Source organism: Patella vulgata, chromosome 3 (genome assembly GCF_932274485.2).
Source record: "Patella vulgata chromosome 3, xgPatVulg1.2, whole genome shotgun sequence".
Lineage (NCBI taxonomy): Eukaryota > Metazoa > Mollusca > Gastropoda > Patellidae > Patella > Patella vulgata.
Genome location: NC_065881.2, coordinates 51,090,634 through 51,115,778, shown reverse-complemented (window position 1 = coordinate 51,115,778; position 25,145 = coordinate 51,090,634). Strand labels below are relative to the sequence as shown.

Genomic DNA, 25,145 nt, shown 5'->3' with positions numbered 1-25,145 from the left:
TGTGCACGCGAGGCGAATTCTTTTGTTAGAATGGGACGTACCACCACACCCTTGGTCCTTGGGCGCTTGCGTTTCTTCTGACATTCCTGGCAGTAGGACTTGAAAATTTCAAGAGCCTCCCGAGTGATGTTAGCATACTTTTTGTTGACCTCTTTGGCCATTCGATCACGTCCACCATGGCCTGTGGCTATGTGAGCTCGCTTGACCACATCATATGTGTCTTCTATACTGACATAATATACTGGATCCTCATCTTGGGTGGCACGCTTTTTGATGAGTTTCTCAACATCACCGCACTGCAGTATCTCAAACCTGAAAAAATACGATACATTTTTAAAACTATATTTTAAAGATACTTAAACCATGCATATATGTAATGTTTGAAAAATACACCCCAGACCCACCCTATATTCAAAAAACGCTGACAGAACAAAAACATGTATAACTAGATCGGCCAGGCAGATATGAAAGCTTTCATATTTACGGCCACTTCCTGTGACATGTCATGGGTTATATAAAAAATAATATGAAAAATAAAAGGAAATGACTGACACTGGTATTGCTATAATATGATTGACTTCCAGTTCCAGAAAAATCGATCAAGCCGTTTAAAATCGAGACGAATCAGAAAATGAAATGAAAATGGCGAGAAAATATTGAAAAAAGAAATGATATAATTTTGAATGGAACTTATATTTTTGGAATCGGATTGACCTCAGCTGTTCGAATATTTAGGTCAAATTTGTAAATTTCGAAAATTAAAGAAATAAATTGTCTTGTAAACAACTTTGTTGTACTTACTTTGATAGTAAGTAGTATCCATGCCTGTTCTTTGTTCCACCAGCTCCTGCTGCTGTTTTTATATCCTCTATCATTGTGAAATACGCCTCCTTTGGAATTAAAATTCTCTTGCAAACTTCATATTTCTTGTAAAGCTCTGCTTTAAACCGATTTTCGTAAGATTCTGCCATGAGGATATCAAGTAAATTGTTTCAATGGAATTTAGTAATTGAACTGGGATATACTGGTCACAATTCTATGGAATACTATTACTGAGTGATGTTTCGACTAGGCTTCTCTAATCATTATAAAGCAATGATAAAATATAAATTATAACAAGACAATATATCCATGTAAACAACAATACGTGGTTAATGCTGACCAACCAGAGACACCCTTCTAATTACCTTAAAGGAAACCCAACTTAATTAAAGTAATGTAATTATTGAGAGTGATCAAGGTTGATAAGGGTAATGCTAATGACAACATCCAATATGCCATAGACCACTCTTTCTGAAATTAAACACAATGATTAATGGATAACTTGTTTTGAAGTATTGACAATGATTTTATCGAGTTTTTAGATACACAACACCCTGAAAGAAGATTAAATTTAATTATTATTGTCAGTGAAAATAATTGTTGATACATGCATAAAGAATTAACATAATTTCACTTAAATACAAAGACCATTAGAACAAAGATTTTACCAATCATTAATGGTCCCCTAGAGGCCGGGTAATGAAATCAGTGAGTAGTATTTTCTCCGGGTGCTATAGTGATTCCTTCAGATTGAAATCACATCATTCATCTGTTAAAACGGCAATGGGACCATCCATTAAACTAAAAATGGGTTATTGGAAGGGCAGGATTTAAGCCTATAAGTTCATTAAATTCCAATAAAAACAACCATTCTACAGACCTAATGCCAAGAAAAGCGAAATAAAAACTCAAAACCAATATTAAATGGGGTTCATTAAAGGTTATGTTGTAATTTTACGTCTTACACATATTGCCTGATTTGCAAAATCTACAATCAGGCATTATGTGTAAAAAAAAGGGTAGGAATTTTAGTCATTTCGAGTAATGTCTGGAATTTTCAGTCATTACACGTATTGCCTTGTGCTCACAGGCTCTTCGCGAAATGACTGATTCGTTTAGTCATTACGCGAAATAACTGATTACACAGATTGACTGTAACATATATACACGTGTCCACAGCACACCATTAATTTCCAGATTGATTCTATATGCCTAATTTTATTTCTCTCTAACTGCGTACTCTACCTCTAGAATAGATCCCTCCCCTATATATAATGACCACCATATATCTCAACAATTTAGCCTATACTGAAGGGCGGAGGGGTCAATTTGTTGGTTCCGGCCCTAATCCAGAAACCACCATCTGATCGCGACCCCTCGAAGAATAATTAAGTTACCATTATTTGCAAATCAAAATATTCTTATGAGAGACTGAGGAAGATCGTGAGCGTAAAAGAGGAAAGACGGTTGGCAGTGTGGCAAGAGATAGATCAGATATGCTTTTCGTGAAAATGTAGCATTTTTTTCAATAGACCGGAGGGGGGGGGGGCATCAAATGGGCACAAAACCAGACCTAACTTTTCATTTGTAAAATTTTCCGTAGAATACGTTGCCGAGTGGTAATCATTAATCAGTCCGCTGTTGCCGGGGCGTTTTCGAGATATTCGGAGTCAAAGGTCAAAAGAGGTCATTTTCACTGAAGGTGAAGGCGCAGCCATTCTCGTATCATGGAAACATGCTGAAAATGGTCGAAAGTAATCACGCTTCAATAAAAATGTAAATGCTATAAGTAATAATAAGGACATTTAAAATTTATCTTTAGGTGTTCTTAGCACCGTACGTTTACTTTGGAAATGAAATGAAATGAGGTTTAACGTGTCCTACTATTCTGCTCCTAAACTGAAGACGTGCATACGCCATACAGTGTGCTATGAGGAAATTTTGCCCGGACAGCGGCACAATGGCCTACTCTTATATCGAATTCCAACTACGAAGGGATCTTGTATACCTGCACGCCAATGTATACACTATACACTCGGTTTTTCGTCCCACCCGAATGACTAGACAGCTGTCCTTGTCAGGCCCTCCGTTCTGCACCGCTGACAAGGGGAAACTTTCTCGGCCAATGTAGGCATCGAACACGCGACCTTCAGGCTAGCGAGCCAGCGTGGCTCCCCGTTTACTTTGGAACGTCGAAAAAGATCTTGCATAACAGAACCAAAACCCTTCGAAACCTGTTTCAAAAATACATAAAAACTGTCAAATCGAAATCCGATTTAGATTCACAACGATTGTTATACACAATTAAACTAGTTGTCCGAAAAACAATTGAATAGTTTCATGGTTGGAATCCAGCCAGAAAGGCCTCATGGATTTCCGGGAATCCCAATCTGGGAAAACTCACGTTTATCTGTGATGGGAAATCACGTATCTGACGACGTGAAATTAAAAATTTGCAAATTTTTTGTGAGTTTTCATGAATTTCACCGTACACAGATAAAACTGACGGGTGCATTGTATATAAATGCCGTATTGGTAAATGCTACCGGGGAAAAGTTTGGTAGGCTTCGTGACACGACCTGCAGGCTGTCCAGTGAAACCATGAAACTATTATATTCAATGTTTTTGCGGCAAAGCTATAAGTTTCATTTTGTTAGTATTATTTTATTTATAGTCTGTAGACGCCCAATCTGGTTAAAACACAGATCCTATTTCGTTACGTTTTTATGGTTCAAAATTTCGTTTTACTTGTCTTTACTACACTTGTTGTTGTTCTTAGCGTTTAACGTCCGCTTCCACCGAAGGTGATATCGCAGACAAGTTCATTTTAATGATCTTAGCGCACGCGCAGGGGTCTTTGCTGTGGGAGGAAACCGGAGTACCCGGAGTAAACACACGAGGTTGAGAAGGCGCCCCTATCTCCAAGCCACATACGCTCACACCTGGGATCGAAACCACAGCCGCAAGCCAGAGGTGACCGGCCAACTAGAGGTCGAAGCGTGACACTCTAGACCACTAGGCCATCCCCCCCCCCCCTACTACACTTGGATCTGGAAGACTTGTTATTTAACTCGTGTTCTGCTTGAAATGAGGGGTCAGCCAATCAAATGGTCTGTCGATCGAATCGAGTGTTTGACCTTTTTTGCCCGGAACTGTGGGTAATCCACTAGTAACATCAATGATGATTGGTTAATCAAATGTCTGACGTCATTGGTCAAAAGTCGGTCTTTTGACCCCTGACGTGACCTATCGCTATAACTTGTCAGATCTTCATGTAGTGTAGGCCATCGAAAGTATTAAAAAAAACGAAACGAAATATAGATCTGTATATTAATCAGATTGGTAGACGCCTAAATAGTCAAGACTAATAACAGCTCTATTTAGATTTAGGTCACTGTATTTATATATAGTGATAGATAACAAACCTCATCTCCCAACACTCCATGTTTCGAGATAAGAAATGGTGCTATATAGTTCCACGTAGCAAATCCCAACGCAAATCACATCGGGCCTCTGTAAGCAAAATTGACAACATTTTCATGATTATTGTTATTTATAATATTTCTGCCACATCCAACTACAATTAAGCATATAATCCTCCTTGAAACCGGTATAAATCATCGTATTTAAAATTAAGGGGTTAAGCCGTTACTAGGAACGCCATTCTTAAACGGAAGATGTATGACGGTTTATGTCGGATAAAAACAACGCTTCATTAATTTAAATGCGAATATTTGGAGTTCGGCGATAGTTGTACCACTATATTGGCCCCCGTAAGTTTAATTAGTCATAATAGTATAAAATTATCTTATTTTTAAGATGTTACATGCATTAATAAAGAAACTGGGTTTGCCACTTGGAACTAAAGGCACCCAATCGTAGCTAAAAACAAGCACATCAGTATAATATCTGAACATTATTAGCTACGTTCTCGTAGCTAATGTAGTGAGGGACTGGATATTTGATAACTGTATAAATAGTATGTTGACAGATTCTTTCTAAGTTTTATAATAATATTGCTATCTGCCATATATTATGTTTAATTTCATAATTTAATAGGAACCCATGTCTTATTATTTAGCATACTAAATATCCCAATTATATAATTCATTTTGTTGGAAATTTACCATAGGCATAATACATCGTCTAATATTTGAGTATCATTATCTCCCTTAATATACTTTTAAAAATAGCTGAATTTGAAAATATACATGCAATTATAATTTATATGCATATCCTATAACTTATTAAACGTAACTAAATAATACTTTTGTATACCAACTTAATCATAAATCACATTGTGTCCATCTGATAAATAATGTTAAATTTATATTGTTGACAATGTATACTTTGTTTACTTAAGGAGCGTATAGTTTATCATTTTGCATCAACTGGGAATTAATTCTGAGAATCAGTGCCATCCTGTCGAGACGGCCAGGCGATCATGTTACCCCGCACTAGTAGTCTGGGTCAGTTGTTCCCACTGGGATATCCGTTTCCAGGGTCGAAGCGAAGCTTTAGCTACTACACCTATAGTGCTTGAGAAATGCTCTTTGAGCGCACCATCCTCGGTATCCCCAGTGTTCTCATTCCGTTCTACTCCACTATACCTTTGCATAGTCCATAGGGTTTCCACGATTTCAAATTATCGGCCCTGGCCTTGATTGTAGCTATAAAGTCTACGAACCAATCAAAAAACAGTTTATAAACCAGTCGTTTCGCCTTCGTTTTTATAAGGGTAGATAACCATATTCATGTCCATTTACTGAATGATTTATGTAAATAATGTATACATTTCTAATTCATTTCTATTTAATTGTATTATCAAAATTTGTAGTATGTTTCGCTGATTTCAAATATGTATAAGATCTATATGTTTGACTTTTGTTATTATTATTACTATTCCTTCTTTCTCAGAAATGTTTCACTCTATTATGTTTATTATTATTGATCTTATACATGGCAATTTGATTCACAATAACATGTCTACGATATCACGTGGACGTAAAATTCCGGGAACGAACTAACGAACGATCTATTCTCAATAAAACTCTTGAAGCTACATACACACACACAATACAAAACACACAATATTCAGAAACAATACAAAACTGCGGAAATGCACTGCTGTTTTTATTAGAGGTAATCAGTATATGTTAATAACAGGCCAATTGCCTACACATGAACATAAACAGTTCATATGGGCGGCTTATTTGGCGGCCCCATTTCACTCGCAAAAAGATACACTGTGAAAAGTGAAAATGGACGTTTTTGATTTTTGTCTTAATAATGAGTAATTGCTCCACCAATCCTCAGACATTCAGCAATTCGCCGTGTGATGCTCCTAATCAACCGTCCAATCACGATTTGGGACAATCTGACCCACTCCTCTTGCAGTGCCACGGTCAATGCTTGCAGTGTTGTCGGTTGACGTTGACGTCGACGAACACGTCTCCCGATCAAATTAAACGTAACACACTAAAGCAAAGATACACTAAACAGTAAATCGTATGCAAGAACCGATAGAAAAGCAAACATGGATAGGATAAACCAGCAAGCGGCAGTTTTCATCAAACCTTCATTGAAGTGTCAAATTTGACAATGAACCCCTCCCACGTGTATGGCGCTATTGCGTGTCACACATGCAGCTCAGTGGTTCTCTTGGAGCGATAAGTTCTTCATCTGTGAACATACTCTCAAAGCATGTCAAAGTGTCCATGACTATTTATCATATCACAACCTGCATAGGTATTTGCATTTCAATATCCCCTACATTTTTTGAAGAGTATATTATATAACTTGTTGTCATAAACTTTAAACGCTTGTGTTTAATAAACAGATACAGCCTTTAACTGCTTGCAGTTAATGAACAGTATAGCTTTTAGCTATTACACAGAAACAGAACAGATCACAGAACGGCTTGAGCTGGGACAGTTCGCCTCTTTAAATAGTGTACAAAAGTTCTCCCAGTCCATTAAAATGTTATGTTATAATGCATAATAAAACTTCATAATTTATATATTTTTGTTCCGTTTGTTCGAAGAGAGAGAGACGAACATAGCACAGCTACTTTTTAGCTAGTACTCCCTCTCCTCTGAATAAATGAAATGGGGTTTAACGTCCTACTGTTCTGCTCCGAACTGGGCTAATGAAGACGGGCATACACCATACAGTGTGCTACGAGGGAAATTTTGCCCTACGGCCCTACGGTTATATGGAATTCCAACTGTCTAGGGATCTTTTACGTTTTTCGTACTATCCGAACGACTAGGCAGCTGCCCTTGTCAGGCCCTCCGTTCTGCATCACTGACAAGGGGGAACCACGCCGGAAAATCTGGATGAACTTTCTCGGCCAATGCAGGGATCGAACACGGCCGACCTCCACCGTGACCCCCCCCCCCCTCCTCTGAAGTAACTCAACTATAAACGGCTTGTGATCGGCTAATAGATCACTGGTGGCAGAGAAATTACCAAGGTGTGGGTCCTGGGCAACAATTGCAGCAGAATTCCCCACACTACCAGACAGCTACACCATTAAATTATTTAGAAACGCCACATTTTCATGCTACAAGAATGACCACGTATTCACTTTCACACTCGGCAAACTTCAGCAGATTCCAGTACCCTTAAGGCCTGGTCCCACTGCACTTACGGATGCAAAGAGGATGTAAAACGGGGAAAAAACGTGCCCTCCGTTTGAAAACGTCATGCATCCGTTGTGTACTCATTTCAAACGTGTTTCATACGCTCTATCCATCGAGCATCCGTTCACTTTGATTTTATCCGCGCAAAAAGTTTTGAGCTGCACAAAACTTTTATAACGGATGAACTTTCTGCCGTGTACGATGTAAATGTGCGACATATACGAGCACCAAACGTTCCATGTCCGTTATCATCCGTTAAACGTCCACTGTGTCTGTATCCTCTCTGCATCCTTCGGGCATCCTCGCAACTCACATCCGCTCCAGCTGAAAACGGAAAGAGGGGAGGAAAGATAAGGTACATGGAACGTCTATACATCGTTAGTAGCACGGAAATAGAAAGGATGTAAGCGTATGCATCTCGTATATAAAGTTTTCAAAACGGACAAAGCGTTTGTATCTGGGATGTATCTGGTATATTGAAGGATCATCCGCTTTCATCCGATAGGCTTCCGATAAACATCCATTTAACATCCCCGCTACATACTTCCCACGTTCGTTCTTTTCCGTTCTGTTTTCGCAAATTTTCGTCAATTTTGTCCATTTCTGGAGCGGAAGAAAACGGATGGAGTCACCCCCGAAAGTTTGCTCGTCCGCTGTGTTCTTTTTGTATACGTTTTGTGTCCATCGGCCACTGGGGCCGCCGGGCCTTTACATCTAGCCTCGACTGTACGACGCACACTGATCAGAGGTGAATATTCGCTAGGCCGCTACAGTCACTGATAAGGATGACATCGATGCGACTTAATGAGTCCCCAATATTAACTTTTTTCCTCCGACAAATTAAATTCTAAAACATTTTTTTTATGTATTAGAAAAATAAATAAAGACGTTTGAAGTATTTGTAGGTAAAAAAAAATATTTCCTATTTAGTGTAAATGGGTATTAAAATGAGTAAAAGGCGCCATTCTGCCCGAAGCAGTTACGTCTTATGTAAACAATGCACGGGCCATTGAGCCAATGATTGACGCCGCGTGATGTGTTGAAGACAGTCATCTTTTACAGAGATATTAGAAGACTTTCGTAATTCTCTGTAAAACAAATTAGAACTACTTTCAAGTTCCCGGATTACCAACGGCGTTGCCCATGACGACGCCTTTAAAAAAATGTTTTATCATACAAATATATATTTCAAAGACTGAAGCTATTTTTCTTTCAATGATTGACGCCGCGTGATGTGATTGCACGTGTTGAAGACAGTCATCTTTTACAGAGATATTAGAAGACTTTCGTAATTCTCTGTAAAACAATTTTGAACTACTTTCAAGTTCCCGGATTACCAACGGCGTTGCCCATGACGACGCCTTTAAAAAAATGATTTATCATACAAATATATATTTCAAAGTCTGAAGCTATTTTTCTTTCAAGTTTATCCGATTTTCTTCAAACAAAGACAAATTTGCACTGAAAATTCTACACACGCTTCGAACGATGCAATTTTGATAACTTCTTTTTAAAAGCGACAAGTGTTTCTAATAAGTAAACCGGTGCCGCATCGCAATTGTATAGGTGTAGGTACATATCACTTACCATCATACAGTCGAGACTAGATGTAGAGTATGGAATCTGCCGACGTTTGCTGAGTGTCATTTTCAGTGCAAATGACCTCATTTGACCTTAGACCCCGAATATCTCGAAAAAGCCCCATCGGCGGACTGATTACAACTCGACAACGTATTCTACGCAAAATTTTACTTTAGAAAAGTTTGACCTGATTTTGTGCCTATTTGATGACCCCCACCCCCGCACTGAGCCTCCAGACTACAAAAGTTTCGGAGTTGTCCGCCACGACCCAACGAAAAGTGCTCCGCGACCACGGGGTTGAGACCAGTGATGGGATTTCAAAATTTTTCTTGTCGGACATTTTGCCGAAAATAAAGGGGCATAACTCTTATCGTTATTTAAGCAGAAGAATTCATACCACAATTAAAAATTACATGTCGACAAAATATTCATACTCCGTACGTAATAAAAATAGGTGAACCTCGCTATTTTTCGTATTCCCGTACGGCATTCAAATTTATGTCAGTAACATTCCTACAAAATTAGGCATTTTCGTAATACATTGAATTAAAGCTTGCCGATCCTGCTTTGGCATCAAATTCACTACCGTAACATTCGTTCAAAATTACGTGTCTTCATTTATACGGCAGCAAATGAATGCAGCAAACATAACACAAAATCCTACAGAATACCAGCCTAGTTTTCTATAGAGATTTTATTGGAGGAGGCTCCTCACGATTAACGACCCAGCTCTACATAAAGATTACACCCGCTTGGACTAATCCAGTTAAAGATTATAGGAAGAGATTATACCCGATTGACACACTGTCCAGCTTAAGTCCTTAGCAACCCAACCCAAGAAGTATTCTAGCAAGACGATTTAGACGAGAGTACCATCGTCAAACGTTTTTATAAACCCAATTGTGTTAACCTTTCAAACTAAATGTTTCTGAAATAAATTGTTCACTTTGAAGCTAATTCACATACGTCTTTTGAATATTTAGGCTTACCATAAGTTTATATGCTTGCAGGGGCGGATCAAGGGGGGGGGGGGGTACTCCCTCCCCCCTGCTCAGCTACATAAGCAAAATTGTAAATCAGCACTTTTTATAAAAAAAATTGTCTTGGTCGTGTGCGTAGAAGATGCATGTATTCCACACCACAGTGCCCAGTCATCCATAAATCCACCCACGTTTGCCATCCATAAAGGATCGACCCCCTCCAAAACAACCACCTCCTCCATCACAACACAGCCATGTATGCTACTCTATAGAACCCCAGTCGTAAATGAACTTTCGCCCTCCTCACAACAGCCATCATCCTCTATAACATACACAGTCTTTCATAAAACAATTAACCCAAATCCCCTACATGCGCGTAACGTGGTCTTTGCTAACTATACATACCAGGGGCCTGTTTCACGAAATTTTAACTAAGATAAAATCCAAATTTTAGTAATTTGATTGGATAATATTAGTTTGATTTTAGTGCTTAGCCAATCAAAATTGAAGAATCAACTAAAATTTAGATTTTATCTTTCGTTAAGATTTCGAGAAACAGGGCCCAGGCATGTAACAGTGATTTTTTTGTTTATTTTAACTCATAAAATACAGATTGCTCTATTAACGAAATTGAGTTGATTTTAAACTGTTATGGTATTATCCGAACACAGATTAATATACTCTTCAAAAAAAGTAGGGGATATTGAAATGCAAATACCTATGCAGGTTTTATATGTTAAATAGTCATGGACACTTGACATGCTTTGGGAGTATGTTCACAAATGAAGAACTTAATGCCCCAACAGAACCACTGAGCTGCATGTGCGACACACAATAGCGCCATACACGTGGGAGGGGTTCATTGTCAAATTTGACACTTCAAGGAAGGGTTGATGAAAACTGCCGCTTGCTGGTTTATCCTATCCATGTTTGCTATCGGTTCTTGCATAAGATTTACTATTTAGCGTATCTTTGCTTTAGTGTGTTACGTTTAATTTGATCGGGAGACGTATATGTCGACGTCAACGTCAACCGACAACACTGCAAGAATTGGCCGTGGCACTGCAAGAGGAGTGGGTCTGATTGCCCAAGTCGTGATTGGACGGTTGATTAGGGGAATGCGACGACGAATTGCTGAATGTCTGGGGATTGGTGGGGCAATTACTCATTAAGACAAAAATCAAAAACGTCCATTTTCACTTTTGACGGTGTATCTCTTTGCTAGTGAAATGGGGCCGTCAGATAAGCCGCCCATATGAACTGTTTATGTTCATGAGTAGGCAATTGGCCTGTTATTAACATACACTGGTTACCTCTAATAAAAACAGCAGTGCATTTCCGCAGTTTTGTATTGTTTTTGAATATCCCCTACTTTTTTTTTTTTTTTTGAAGAGTATATATTACTACTGAGATGATTTTTAACTGTTATAGACCTACAGCGGCACCATGACTTACTCTTATATCGAATTCAAACTGCCATGGGATCTTTTACGTGCATGTCAAATGTATACACGGAACCTCGGTTTTTCGTAGGCCTACCATCCAAACGACTAGACAGCTGTCCTTGTGGGCCCGACTAATCACCGGATTAAGTCGAAATTTTGTGACCCTCTGTGTTTTTGCGTCTCGTTAGTGATACGAGACAATTAACGATCTGGACTGCTCCATGCTATTGCGGATTATCTATGAAAATATCCAAACCATTATTGATGAGACTTCAAGTTAATTTTCAAAAAAACTTAGCTCATCTACACTGAGAACGTTTTGCTCCACATTCGAGAAATGTTCGGTTTGGCATTTTACATGGATTACTGCTGCGTTCTAATCATTGTGTTTCCCGAGTTGACCATCAGGAAATATCGTTTTACATTAGATACATTCTGGTATTAATATTAATGCAAAATATAAAGTAAATACAATTGTCTTGGGCGGATTCCGATTTTCTCAAGGGGAATTCCGGTGTTTTAAAGTGATTTATTATTAATGTAAAATATTAGTAAATACGATCAAGGTCTTAAGTGTGAATTCCGATATGTTGAAAGTGAATTACGATGTTTATATGTTTTCAAAGTGAATCCCGGTGATTTAAAGTAATTTGTTATTAATGTAAAATATTAGTAAATACGAAGGTCTTAAGTGTGAATTCCGATATGTTGAAAGTGAATTCCGATGTTTATATGTTTTCAAAGTGAATCCCGGTGATTTAAAGTAATTTATTATTAATGTAAAATATTAGTAAATACGAAGGTCTTAAGAGCGAATTCCGATATGTTGAAGATGAATTCAGGTGTTTATATGTTTTCAATGTGAATTCCGGTGATTTTATGTGTTTTAAAGTAATTCAATATTAATATTAATGGAAAATATAAGTAAATAGGAAGATTTTACGGCGAATTCTGATATCTTCAAAGAGAATTCCGGTGATTGTAAATGAATTCCGGTGATTAGTCTACCCGGTGCTGGTCGGGATTATCAACACTATATATGATTTAGTCATAGAGGTGTATATATATCAATATATACACCTCTATGGATTTAGTCATACTGCACGCTGCGATCCAACTACGTCATACTTCGAAGACAGGCAGCCTAAGTTTGGGATGTGATTGAGTCTGGAAAACTCTGACGAAAGCACCTGCCCAAAGGGAAATCACTCTAAGTTGCGGTTGGATTTCTTTCCAGTTTCCACAAGCTTGATGTAAACTTTCTTGTTGTTGACAAATTTACTTTCTCTTTCCAAACAGACTATAAACATATATATAAATATTTAAAGCCCCTAATATTCTATTACCATCTTTTTTTTTATTACATAAGATCAATCATGCGGGGTTAAGGGTCATGTATGCCAAAGCATAAAGGAATTATTGAATCCCTCTTCCATCGATTCTTATCTGAGTTACTCCAGTGGTTATTCTTTCTATTTTATTTTAGAAATTATTGTGTTGTTTTGTAATTAGTATAAATTCAAACTGGTATGTTGGACATGTAATTTCATTGCATATTATTTTAGTTGGTTTTCTTTTTTTCTCGTTTAGAAATAAGATAGAAATGATGTAGATCTGTCAAGCATTTGATTTTGTTTATTGTTTTACTGAAAATCCAATGACAGAACAACAGTATGGAGAACAGTTTTATTCAAATGACCACAGTGTCGACTGATAATGGTTTAACAGAATCGCAATTGTCATTTACAACTGATGTTTCTAACTCATGTACTGTTGTTAAAGATGAATCATTATCAGCAGATGACAACAGTCTTTTAACTAATGGCACAGTATTTGTTGAAGCTCCTAGAGGGTATGTTCTCTTGTATTCAATTGATTGAATCATCTTTTTAAAAAGGTCTCTTATTGATGAAATTACTTCAGTGAATTTCTACTATCACAAGCAATTCACCTTCTCACAATTCATGTATTGTATGGCTAGACGCTAAATCTATTATTTATGATACTAATTTTATGATTTTTTACTTTCTAAAATATGGCATTTGGATCATATTCCCCAACTTTGATAGAAACAATAACACTTTGAAGACTCTATTGGGCAGTGAGACCTTGTTCAGCACTCATGTTTTCCGCTTTGTATGTTCATATCAGTTATGTTTTGATTCCTTTTCATTTTATTCCCAACATATGCACTTTATTATATCGTAGTGCTTTGTTAATAAAACAAACCCTTTTATATACAATGGAGCGTCTGTACTTGTATCATCTGCTAGAGCTACATGTACAGGAAACTACATTCATCTCTGAAGTAAACTGTTAATACTGCAAGTGTGTTATGACAAAATTAGGTTTTGTATCTGTTTTCAGCTTTTTGATTCCTTCAAGTGATGGAGTAGGTAATATTACCTATAATAATATAACTAGTACTGTAGATGATAATGGTCACAGATTGGTACAACTTCCAGGTAAGTCCACTTTTCAACAAGCGGTTGCCATGCAAGGTACGCCCACATTTTACAAGAGGTGGATAGAGAACAAGCTAAAGAAAAAAGATTTTATGTACGATCAGAGGCCATAATCTTTGGAATATTAATATATATTTTAAGTTTCGTAAAACAAAATAAAAGTGGTTGGAGTGCCCAAGTTTAGATTTGTCGTTGATTCCATGGCATAAAGTAGTTAGTGTTTTCAAAACGTTAAATACTGTGTAACTCAACATATGGCGCCCGAGGGGTTTAATATATTTAGGTATAAATTAGTACCAATTGCTTTTTTATATGAGAGTCAAGGTTGTTACAAACTTCTACTCTATTTAGGAACAAGGAGCGGTCATTTTGCTGTGCAGTTTCAATCAGATTTGCACAAATTTTGAACTCAATCATCATTAAGATGTAACGGTGATATATTTATTAAACGTTAAACGGTTTTTAAAATCAGATAAAAATTGTGACCTCTATAGAGGGCCTACAAGCTAAAATCACGATTTTTTGGTTCAATCAGGGGCCATAATCCAGGAACTTACAGACCGATATGTGCAAATATCAACAGGATCCAAGATATTTGTGATATAAACATAAATTTAAAGTTTTATCAAAATTGGATCAAAATTGTGAGCTCTAGAGGGTCCACAACTTTAATATACCATCTTTTTTACATAGTATTTGCGTATGAGGAGCGGCCATTTTGTCAGACAGTTTGGTCCGATTTTCACGAAATTCGAACTCGGACATCATTTCATTATGGTGTAACGGTGACATATTTGAATCGGATAAAAATTGTGACATCTAGGGGGACCACAAGCTAAAAATGTGATATTTTGTACAATCTGGGGCCATAATCTAGGAAGTTGCAGCGAATATCGAAAGGAACCTCAAGGGACGGGGGCGAAGACAATATACGACCACATTTCAATGTGAGCGTATAATAGTGACCTGTAGACTGTCCACAAACAAACAGATCTAACATTGAAACAAGCTAAATCGCTAATATTTATGACCTAGAAATGGATCGCAACGCATATTATAATGTAATATGAATGTATATAAACTGATTTACATTCAATCAGTTCTGATTTTACTGTACTTTCTAATCAGTTATGTTCGGCAAAATACTTAAAAAGTGTCTGTCTATCATATGGTTATTCCTGTGTACACCAGTAGTATTTATTGCGCATGCTCTCCAGGATAAGAATATGGCATCACTGTTTGACATAACTTGTGGAATATGTCTAGCCTCATTTTTTGAGTCGCTTGTTACAAATGGTTCTGAAATGCACTATAGTACATGATTCGTGTATCAATGGTAAAATGTTTATTTTTCCCGGTAAGATCACAATATCAATGTTTAAATTCACAAATAATTTGTGTGTTCAATGTTGAAGATTTTGGATGATATTATACTTTAATATAATTGATGTTAACAAGTGAGATATTCCCCTGGGATGGTCTACCATGTGTGTTTTAGATCATAAGATCTGTAATTGAGTCAAGTGGTATGACTTTGATTTCCCACTGAGATCCCTACGCACAAGGAATGTTATACATTTAAACAGACCCCCATCTCCCCTCACCCACGCCTACTAAATCCCCAGGCTTCCTTTATGGAATATGTAACCATACATGTATTACATGTGGGATAGAACAATATTGACCTGTTTTTGTTGAACTTTCACTGTTTCATTTGTTATTTTATGAATGAATGTATTTTATAGTTCAACTATTTATACCTACATCAGAAGATAGTATAGTAGATGGTAATACAGGAGGTGTATATGAGTCAGGGCTAAATAAAAAGATTTTATGTATACAATCTGTAGATGGTACAATACCAATAAATGCTCCCACTATTAGTATATCATCTTTAACAGATGCAACTACTTCTATTACTAGTCCTCCGGTAAGTCCAAAACAAAGTAATTTCATTATCAAGTTAAGTCTTTGATATGTTGGTCTTAAGAATATTAGCCCACTGAAACATAATAATTTGATGTATGGTTAATTTATGAAAATCCCTTAAAATTTACTCATGGGGAAATCCTGGAACTAAAAATGATATAAACAAATGATTTATCAGAATTAAATAACGTAATTGTCTTGTAGTCTCTCCCCCATTTAAATAGAGCTTTTCTGGTTGTCTTTCGGACCTATAATTGAGTAAATATGTTGAGGAAGTACTTTTTCTGCATAGGCTATTTAGAGTAAAGCAATTTGATTGGCTAAGACTTAGAACACAATAGGTCCATTATCTTGGGAATTTTGCAATGATAAGCTTTTTTTGCTGAGGCTAAACAGAGAAAAGTAATTTGATTTGTCGATGCTTTGGAACATGAAAACTTTGATTCTTATTGGTTGAGAATGAAGAAGCTTGATGTATAGTTTCATTACATCAGTACCTTGACTATAATGAATATTTTCTACTCAAGTTGACCACAGTGAAATATAATTTGATTGTTGGATGCTTTTAAAACAAAAAGAAAGATAAATGTTCATGTAATTTATGAGTGTCGTCAATATATTTTGTGTGCCTCAATCCAAGAACTAAAACATTTTGATACAGTGTAAAATGTCATTTACTTATATACAACAAATAAATGACTGCAACAAAATTACAATCAAAACATTAATCAAAATACCCACCCTACCTATTAATCATATTCGATTAAAGTAGATTTGGGGATTAAGGCATGAGGACATCAGGAAACTGTGTAGAACTATACTATACTTATTTTCATATTGATCTTCCTAAGTCTTACAGAGTTGTAGGTTAATTAGTTGTTTAAGAGAAAAGTCAAGAATGTGTATTATATTATACATGTTAAAGATGCATTATGTAAGATTAAGATAAATCTCGGCCATTCAATGATCTAGAGAGTTGATTATAGTCTTGTCATGTGAATAAATGTGTAAATAATAATTTTTATAACATTTGAAGACAAAAGAAGGACCTGCAATCGGCAGATTTCCCTCTTACATGATGCATTATTAATATATAATACATTTGATATAGGTTCAGAAACGTAAAGGAGGATGGCCAAAAGGGAAAAAAAGAAAAAACACACCAGAAGTAAATGCACCAAGAGGACCTGTATCAGGGTAGGCAATAAAAATATTAAAGGCACAATATTCTAGATAAAAAGTTGTCTCATTAAAAAAATATTGGTCCAAAATATATTTAGTAAGATCATATGACATTTTATAGATTTCATGCTGCCATCTTGTATTTCTCATAGATTATTTGCCGATGCCTGATATTTAAATCTTATTCTTGAAAAGATAGCATCTAATCTACGTTCTGTTTAAAGTCCTTAATTTTATTGGATTAACATACAGAAGTTGATTATTGGCTATTTGGCATATTGAGGCTTTTAGATTTTTTTTTTTTTTTTAAAAAGACCAGTGTAGTGTTTTCTTTTGATTTGCTTATATAAATAAAACTGTTTACATTATTCTTAGACATTTATTAATAAAAATGTGAATGCGTTGATTTTATGTTTTCAGTTATGTCTTGTATGCGATTGAAAGAAGACAGCAAATAAAAGATATAAATCCTGAATTACCGTTTGTTGAAGTAACAAAAATATTAGGGCAAGAATGGTCAAGTATGTCCAGTGATAAGAAACAGGTAGTGATTAATCCTATGAAAGACAATGTTTATGATAGTTCAGTAGGAAGTTGGAAACGAAAAGAAAGGCACACATTCCAGATTTTTCTAAGCATATTCTCCAGCAAAACTTTGCAACCACTTGGAGTATTACTTTAGGTTTATTACTTGGTGTCGGTTAATTTTCTCATTAACTATAAGGATAAAATATGATTAAACCATCTTCTAAAGATTAATATTTTCTTTAAAGCTGTTACTCTATTTTATACAAAAAGATGCATTTGATATGCATGGATGGCTTACCTGGTTGTCGTCCTTTGATTTGTACAAGATCTAATCTAATAAGAATATTTTCCTTTTTTGTGTCAGAAATATTTAGAAGAAGCTAGTGCTGATAAACAAAGGTATATAGAAGAATTAAAAGTCTTCCAGCAATCTGATGCATATAGAAATTATATCATTAAAAAAAGAAAACAGAAACAGATATGTCGTAAGTGAAGAGTTTCCAGATGTAGATTTTATTATATATCAAATATTAGAAATTTACTCTTCATATTTATATAAAAAAAAAAGTGATATTTTTTTTAAATTTTTTTAGCTATGCTAACTCCTCAGATGAGACATGGTATCATGTGTTCTAGAGAGCATACAAATTCCTTATCTTGTGCATGAAACGGGTCACTGTTTATAGCTAAGTTATATAACCAATATTAGAATTTACTTTTATCAAGTATCCAGTATCAAGAAACATTTCCATGTAATACAATTACTGTATTTATTTTAACTTGGATTCTTTATTCCTGATCATTAGCTCAGTAATAGTTAATCCAAAGAATTATGTCCTGGTATATCCAGTTAAATTACATTACTAAATGCCATCAGAATTAATGACCTTGAATATTTGTAGCTGAAGATAACAGCAGTAATGGTTTAGTAGAATGTGCAGATTCTTATAATCCACTGATAGATGTTGAAGTATGTAAATCTATTATGTAACTTTAAAAAAAATTAACTAAAAAAAATTAAAGGTTCATATATATTAAGCAATCTTTCCTTTCAACTTTATTTGCTTGTTCTTCATCTTCTTTCTGGGCCTGGATTTATTTTTTATACACCCACATTTTAAGTAGGAGTATATTGTTGTCACCTTTGTCCATCTGCCTGCCCATCAGTTGACATTTCTTGTCAATGCTCTGCAGATTTGATGACATTATTCAAATTCATGGGGATTGTTTAGCTCGTCATATGACGAATCATACACATTAATTTTATGCCAGGTTATTGCCCATGGCATTGAAACCTTGTAAATGCTCTACAAATCTAGGTATATGAGATTTCCCCCCCCCCCCCACAAACGTGCTCTGATGGTTTGGTTCGTCTTAAGTAGAAACCCTATTGAAATTCAGGGCTACACAAAGCTTTTTCACTGACTTACAAACTTGCTGTAATTGCTGGTGGGCATATTCAGTGCCAGGCCATGCTAGGTTTCTTTTAAAAGATAACACATGCCTTGCAAGAACAGATTAGTTTTAATGTGGTTGATTACATTGCCGTTTTTGAAAACCACAAAAGTTTTAAATTTAATTAAATTGTGTTGTTTTTTTTAAATTTTAGGATGATTCTGTAGGGGAGCTACACTGTAGAGTGTGTAATCAGTATTTTAGTTCATTACATAATAAAAAAGAGCATATGTTTGGTCGACAACATTTACAAGCAATAACAGGTTAGTTTAGGGCACTGATTCACATGTTTTTTGAGCTATGGTCCTTTCATTTCCGTGAAAACTTTGGCAAGATTATCCGGTTTACCTCATATTTGAAAGCTGTCTTTGTCAGATAATATGACAATTGTTAGCATTACCCCAATTTTGTTTTATCAATTTCTAAGAGTTTTTTATGTGGATGTATTATGCTGTCTCTCCTATACGTGCGTGCGTCTGTTTACATTTTATATGTTACAATTTTTATCTGATTTTGATGAAACATGAAATGTAGGTTTATATCCTAAAGATCTTGTTCGCTTCAATAGCCCCGTTTACACTTGGCAGCGATAAGCGTGCCGTTTTGGGCACAGTGCCAGGCCGCGATAAATTTCAAGAAATTGACCCGTTTACATTACTCTAAAATAACCGGTCTCAGAACCGTGCCAAGCACGCTAAATGTGGAACTCTTCACAGAAAAGTTAATTTCAGTCCCTATACAAATTACCCAGAAGAAAACAATTATGATGGTTGATTTAGTTTGAGCAGCCAATTTGACAGAACTGATGACAGAGCTGTCAAAGTTTGCGGGGGAAAAGGTCAAGGTTCATTTGGCGCATGCGCAGTAATCCGTGCTCAGACCGGTTACCGTTTACACTACGAAAATTTAAAGCGAGCCGGTCCTGGTACTGTTCCGAGACCACCTCACTTCAGTGGGCCAGATTGGCACCGTACCATGCGCGTCACGCTTACGTTTGACCCGTTTACACTTAAAATTTGTAATGTAAACGGGGTTAATGTTGGTTTTTTTAGCTTGTTCTCTGTGGGCTTATCTTGCATAGCAACTGCTTGTACACTTCAACATCAGGCATTCTAATTATAAAGTTTTATTAGATCGATGAAAGTGCACATTTTTATGACATTACAATACATTTTGCTATATGCGTAATTGTATTGCAATATTTTGTTACACGATTTGAGTTGCCATACATAATCCTGGAGTGTATTGGGTTATAATTAGTCATAAACACATTTCTAAATATATTTTCTTATTCCCATTTAAACATAAATCTGCCTATTGCAAGTCTTTATTTAGGCTTCAGATGTTATAGAAATTATTAATTAGACCTTTATTTACATGGCAAGCTCATAATCAACTCTGAAGACCCTCGAATGGCTTGGATAAAGCTCGGATTTAAACTTAAAATCAGAAATGGCAGACCGGGAATTGGTTTTGTAAGGCCTACCAATTGAGGGTACCATAGCCATTGAGAATGTTACTTGATAATCGAGAATATGTGGGTGGAGTTATCGTCGTGTCAATCAAACGATCAACAATTCTCGTAGACGGTGCGGACACAGTTGATGCCTATTTCTAGTCCAAACTTCCAACGGAGTTGCCGTTCAGAATAAAGCAATTGGGCTGAAATTTTCAATATTTTCTTTTTTTTTATCATCTATTTTTGAATTATTATAGCAAGAATGGCCAACTCTTTATTAAACTCTTAACTAAGTATCTTTAAGTATCATAGCTAATTTTATGTTTAATTTAGGTGAACTGGTAAAAGACCTCTCCTCTGAACAAGCTCAACAAAGTGAAAACATATTAGGGACGTCTGTATTACCAAGGGAGACAACTCACACTATAGTATCGTTACCTACCTCAAGTGATTCCTCAGATGACCAGCATTTATCAGATCCCGTTGATATGCAATCTTTTATACAAAATTTCCTTCAAAAAAATTCAGGTGAGGGATAATCTGTTTATAATATTATTGTTTCAATTGTAAAACAAGAGCTCAAATCCTGTAATGTAGAGTTTTGGGTTGTTTATGGCAAAATTTAGTGTTATGGGGAGGGGGGGATATATCTTGATTATGATTTGTTTGTTGCACGGGTAGAGTTTTGTTTGTCACCATTTTTGATACATCCATAATAACAACATAATCATTTTCATTCTTATTATGCTAGTCCCGAAATGTCCTAGTTTGTGTCGAGTAGGCGCTAAATCCCATTTCTCTCTCTATTAAATACTGTATCCAATTCAAAATAATTACATTTTCAGAACGAGAGCAAGAAATCCGATGTTTACGTCGAACATTAAAAACTGCTCATGATGATAACATATCAATGTGTAAAGAAATACAAGAATTAAATGTAAGTAGAATTTACTATTTATATATCTACTCAATAGTCCAGAATACAGAATAACATGAATCTATTTTCATGTTGTCAGTTATATACTATTAAGAAAACAGTTATGAATAAATATTGAGAAAAAATCAAGGGAAGGTAGGCACTGTCTATATTTTATGAAGAATCTGTTCTTGGTAAAAGGAAAATGAGCTTGACTTTCCTTACATTATAATGTAATATGAATAAGTGATTTTACAACATATCTTGCAGTAATTCTAAAATTAGAGGATGCATATTTACATTCCCATCGAATATACTAAACCAGCGGCTGTCAGGCAGGATACGCCCACATTTTGCAAGAGATGGATAGAGAACAAGCTAAACAAAAAGCGATATTTCATAAAATCAAGGGCCATAATTCAGGAAGTTGCGATCCGATATGGAATACCAACAGGAACCAAGATCTTTGGGTTATAAAGATATTATATTTCAAGTTTCATCAAAATTGGATTAACATTGTGACTTCTAGAGGGTCCACAACCTTTATATACCATATATTTACACTATTTGCATATGAGGGGTGGCCATTTTGTCTGGCAGTTTTCGTCCATTTTCAGAAATTCGAAATGAAGCAACATTACGGTGTAACGGTGATATATTCGAACATTTTTTTAAATCGGATAATAATTGTGACCTCTAGAAGGACGACCAAACTAAAAACGCGATTTTTCGCACAATCAGGGGCCATAATTCAGGAAGTTAAGATCTGATATGCGCAAAAATAAGATATAAACCAAGATCTTAGGGTTATGAACCTCCATTTTAAGTTTCATCAAAATCATGAAAATTGTGACTTCTTGAGTGCCCACAAGCTAGAAACATGATTTTTTCGTACAATCAGGGGCCATAATCCATGAAGTTATCATCCGATATATGCCAATATCAAAAGGAACCAAGATCTTTGGGAGACCTATATATTAAGTTTCGTCGAAATCGGATAAAAATTGTGACCTGCAGAGTGTCCACAAACAAATTGTGGACGGCTGGCCGGACAAACTAATAAAAAATTAGTTTCAAAGCGCTCAAGTTATTTTAAAATTTGACAGTAATTCACAGCCTAGGATAGTTCAAATAACTGTTGTTTAATTCTGGTCACATGGTTAAGAGTTAATTTAACTTGAAATGTTTACTAGTATGCTACAGTCTGTGAACCTCATATGTATGTGCTTTTTATCAGATGATAGTGACATGTTGGGCTCTTGTTGTTATAAAGATTAAACATACATTATGCAAGAGCCAAATCTGTGTATTGCAGGTCTTTCTTTAGGCCTGAAATGTTATCTAAATTATTAATTAGACATTAATTAACTTATCCAGACCATAATCAACTCTAGATGGCATCGCTAGTCTGCGATCTTAAGTGGATTGTGAGCCGATTTACTGCATAACTTTCCTTCTCGATTAAACGATTAAATAGATAATTGAGACTATGCTGTTTATCATACTGTCTTTAGTAATGATGACCGAGGCTAGGCAGAAATTTCATTCGCTTAGTTTTCGGTTCATAGTGGATCAATTTGAATGAAATTTTCAGCAAATTGCCTTTACGTTATCTAGTTTTTAACTATTATAGTGAGAACTGCCAACTCGTTATCGAATCTCCCATAATGTATCTTTAAGTTTATCGGAATGTTAAAAAAAAATGTCATAGGCCAAATTTATGGCAGAATATTAGATTCAAAATTCTAACATGCTATCGTCTAATTTCTAAATTAAGACAATGTATAATCTTTATTTGTGCAGTGTAAATTTTAATTCTGTTTCATCTTATTTCTATTATTCTATTATTAAGATGAAAGATGTCTACTTTGTTGTCGCTTTACATGTTAAGCATGAAAGTCAAACAAATTTAAAATTTTGATACTTCTATTTAGCAACCAACATTATGACACCATTTGGTGTCGCCACCGTGTGCTCAATTTGGCGATTGAGTACCTACCTGATCAGGATGATTATGTTGATACCAACAACTCGTTGAATGGTTTGGCGGAGTGTTGAAATTGAAAACAACATCGAACGTGACATGGTTTGCAAATACTATTTCAAATATAAGCTAAACAGTAAATTGTATTTCAAATATAAGCTAAACAGTAAATTGTATTTGTATTTGAAATAGTATTTGCCAACCATATCATATTCGATGTTGTTTTCAATTTCAGAATTGATTCCCCGGTTCCATGGTTGTACTTGACAGGGAATACGGTTGCCTGTCCAACCTCGTGGGTTTTCTCCGGGTCCTCCCACTGATAGACCCCTAGCGAATTAATGAAATAAAATTGAACCATAGTCAGTCACAAAATTTGTGTGAGTGGTCGTTGAACTCTCTCTCTCTCAGCACACAGTCCAACCTCAACCAGACCAAGAGCTGGCCTGTAAAAATTCTAAATTCATCATTGATGGCATCAATGAAGAAGATGTTTTTCGTCTAAATAATAGAAATAAGATGAAATAGAATTAAAATTTACACTGAACAATTAAACAAGTTGGATTATACATTATCTTAATTTAGAAATTACATGAATAGAAGTTAGAAATTATATGATAGCATGTTAGAATTTTGAATCTAATATACCGCCATATAAAATTGCCCTGGTCCTTCTAATAATAATTAGAGTTACTGCCCTTTCATCATATTTAGACTCTTGCAGTTGGATTGAATTGAAGCTCATGAATAGAATATATTCAAAATTATAGGTGATGCCAATTGGTTTTGACCATTTCTAATATATCAACAGTGGATGCCGAATGTTCACAAATTTTCAATGCATCATATCTTCGTAAACATAGTGCTGAATTGAACCATTTTTGGAATAATATTTCTTTGAGAGATTCAACTTTCACAATATTGCTGTTTGCAAGGGTTTCAATATCCTCAAAATGATGATCTGAAGCTGTAAATGTAGATGAAATGTGAAGATAGATGTGTTTTAAGGTTTATACTGTATAATATGTGGACTGTCTTGTAGTCAACAAAAGTGTGGTATACATATTAACTCTATAAATTTAATTTCATCAATGTTTAAATCTTTCTTACCTTAGGAATATCAAGATAAAATGTCTGCAGATCTGAAGCATATGGTGAATTACTGTACTTCATTAACTGCCCAAATTGATGGACTTAAAATGGTACCAACATTATTTGGTGTCATAAACTTCTGATATAATAATACTGATATACAATGATTAATGTATATTTTAAAGTTTTATTTATATACCTCTACAAAAATAAAATGAGTTTTAATATTTTCAAAAATACTGGTTCACTTTTACAATAAGAGATAATTCGACACTTATTTTTAAATAATCAATTATCGGTACTATGAAAATCTGTAATTGACATGTAAAATATTGTGTATGTCATGGTGTGTTTTTTTATATGACACAAGGAGGTTGTATTTATGATATAGTAATTACAATATCAATGTATTTATATTTGTTAATAAACAATGGGTATTTATTTGTTAAAACAAGAGTATTGATATTAATGTCTTATGAATTGTCAAGGGAGATAATTGGTAAGAATGACAAATTAAAAAGAGGATTTCAGGCTATAGTGTGGACTCAAAATATCACAACAGCTGAAACATGTTAGTAGTGTTTGATGACTGGTCACTGGATTACGATTCTGTCAATCCCGAAAATAACCTTTGTTTTATTCTGTTGTCCATTGAATAAAAGA

The 25,145-nt window shown here is 35.4% G+C and overlaps 1 protein-coding gene across 1 annotated transcript; it reads left to right on the top strand.

Annotated features, from left to right (window-relative positions):
• The first annotated feature begins 12,676 nt into the window (after positions 1 to 12,676).
• Positions 12,677 to 24,927, top strand: LOC126815003 (uncharacterized). The gene is made up of 12 exons (XM_050540512.2): positions 12,677 to 12,725; positions 13,063 to 13,324; positions 13,840 to 13,937; positions 15,683 to 15,867; positions 16,978 to 17,063; positions 17,469 to 17,592; positions 17,941 to 18,061; positions 18,479 to 18,546; positions 19,186 to 19,294; positions 20,824 to 21,018; positions 21,336 to 21,427; positions 24,506 to 24,927. Exons 2-12 carry the CDS (start codon positions 13,146 to 13,148, stop codon positions 24,623 to 24,625), a joined length of 1,377 nt encoding a protein of 458 aa, XP_050396469.1. The 5' UTR covers positions 12,677 to 12,725; positions 13,063 to 13,145; the 3' UTR covers positions 24,626 to 24,927.
• The last annotated feature ends 218 nt before the right edge of the window (positions 24,928 to 25,145 follow it).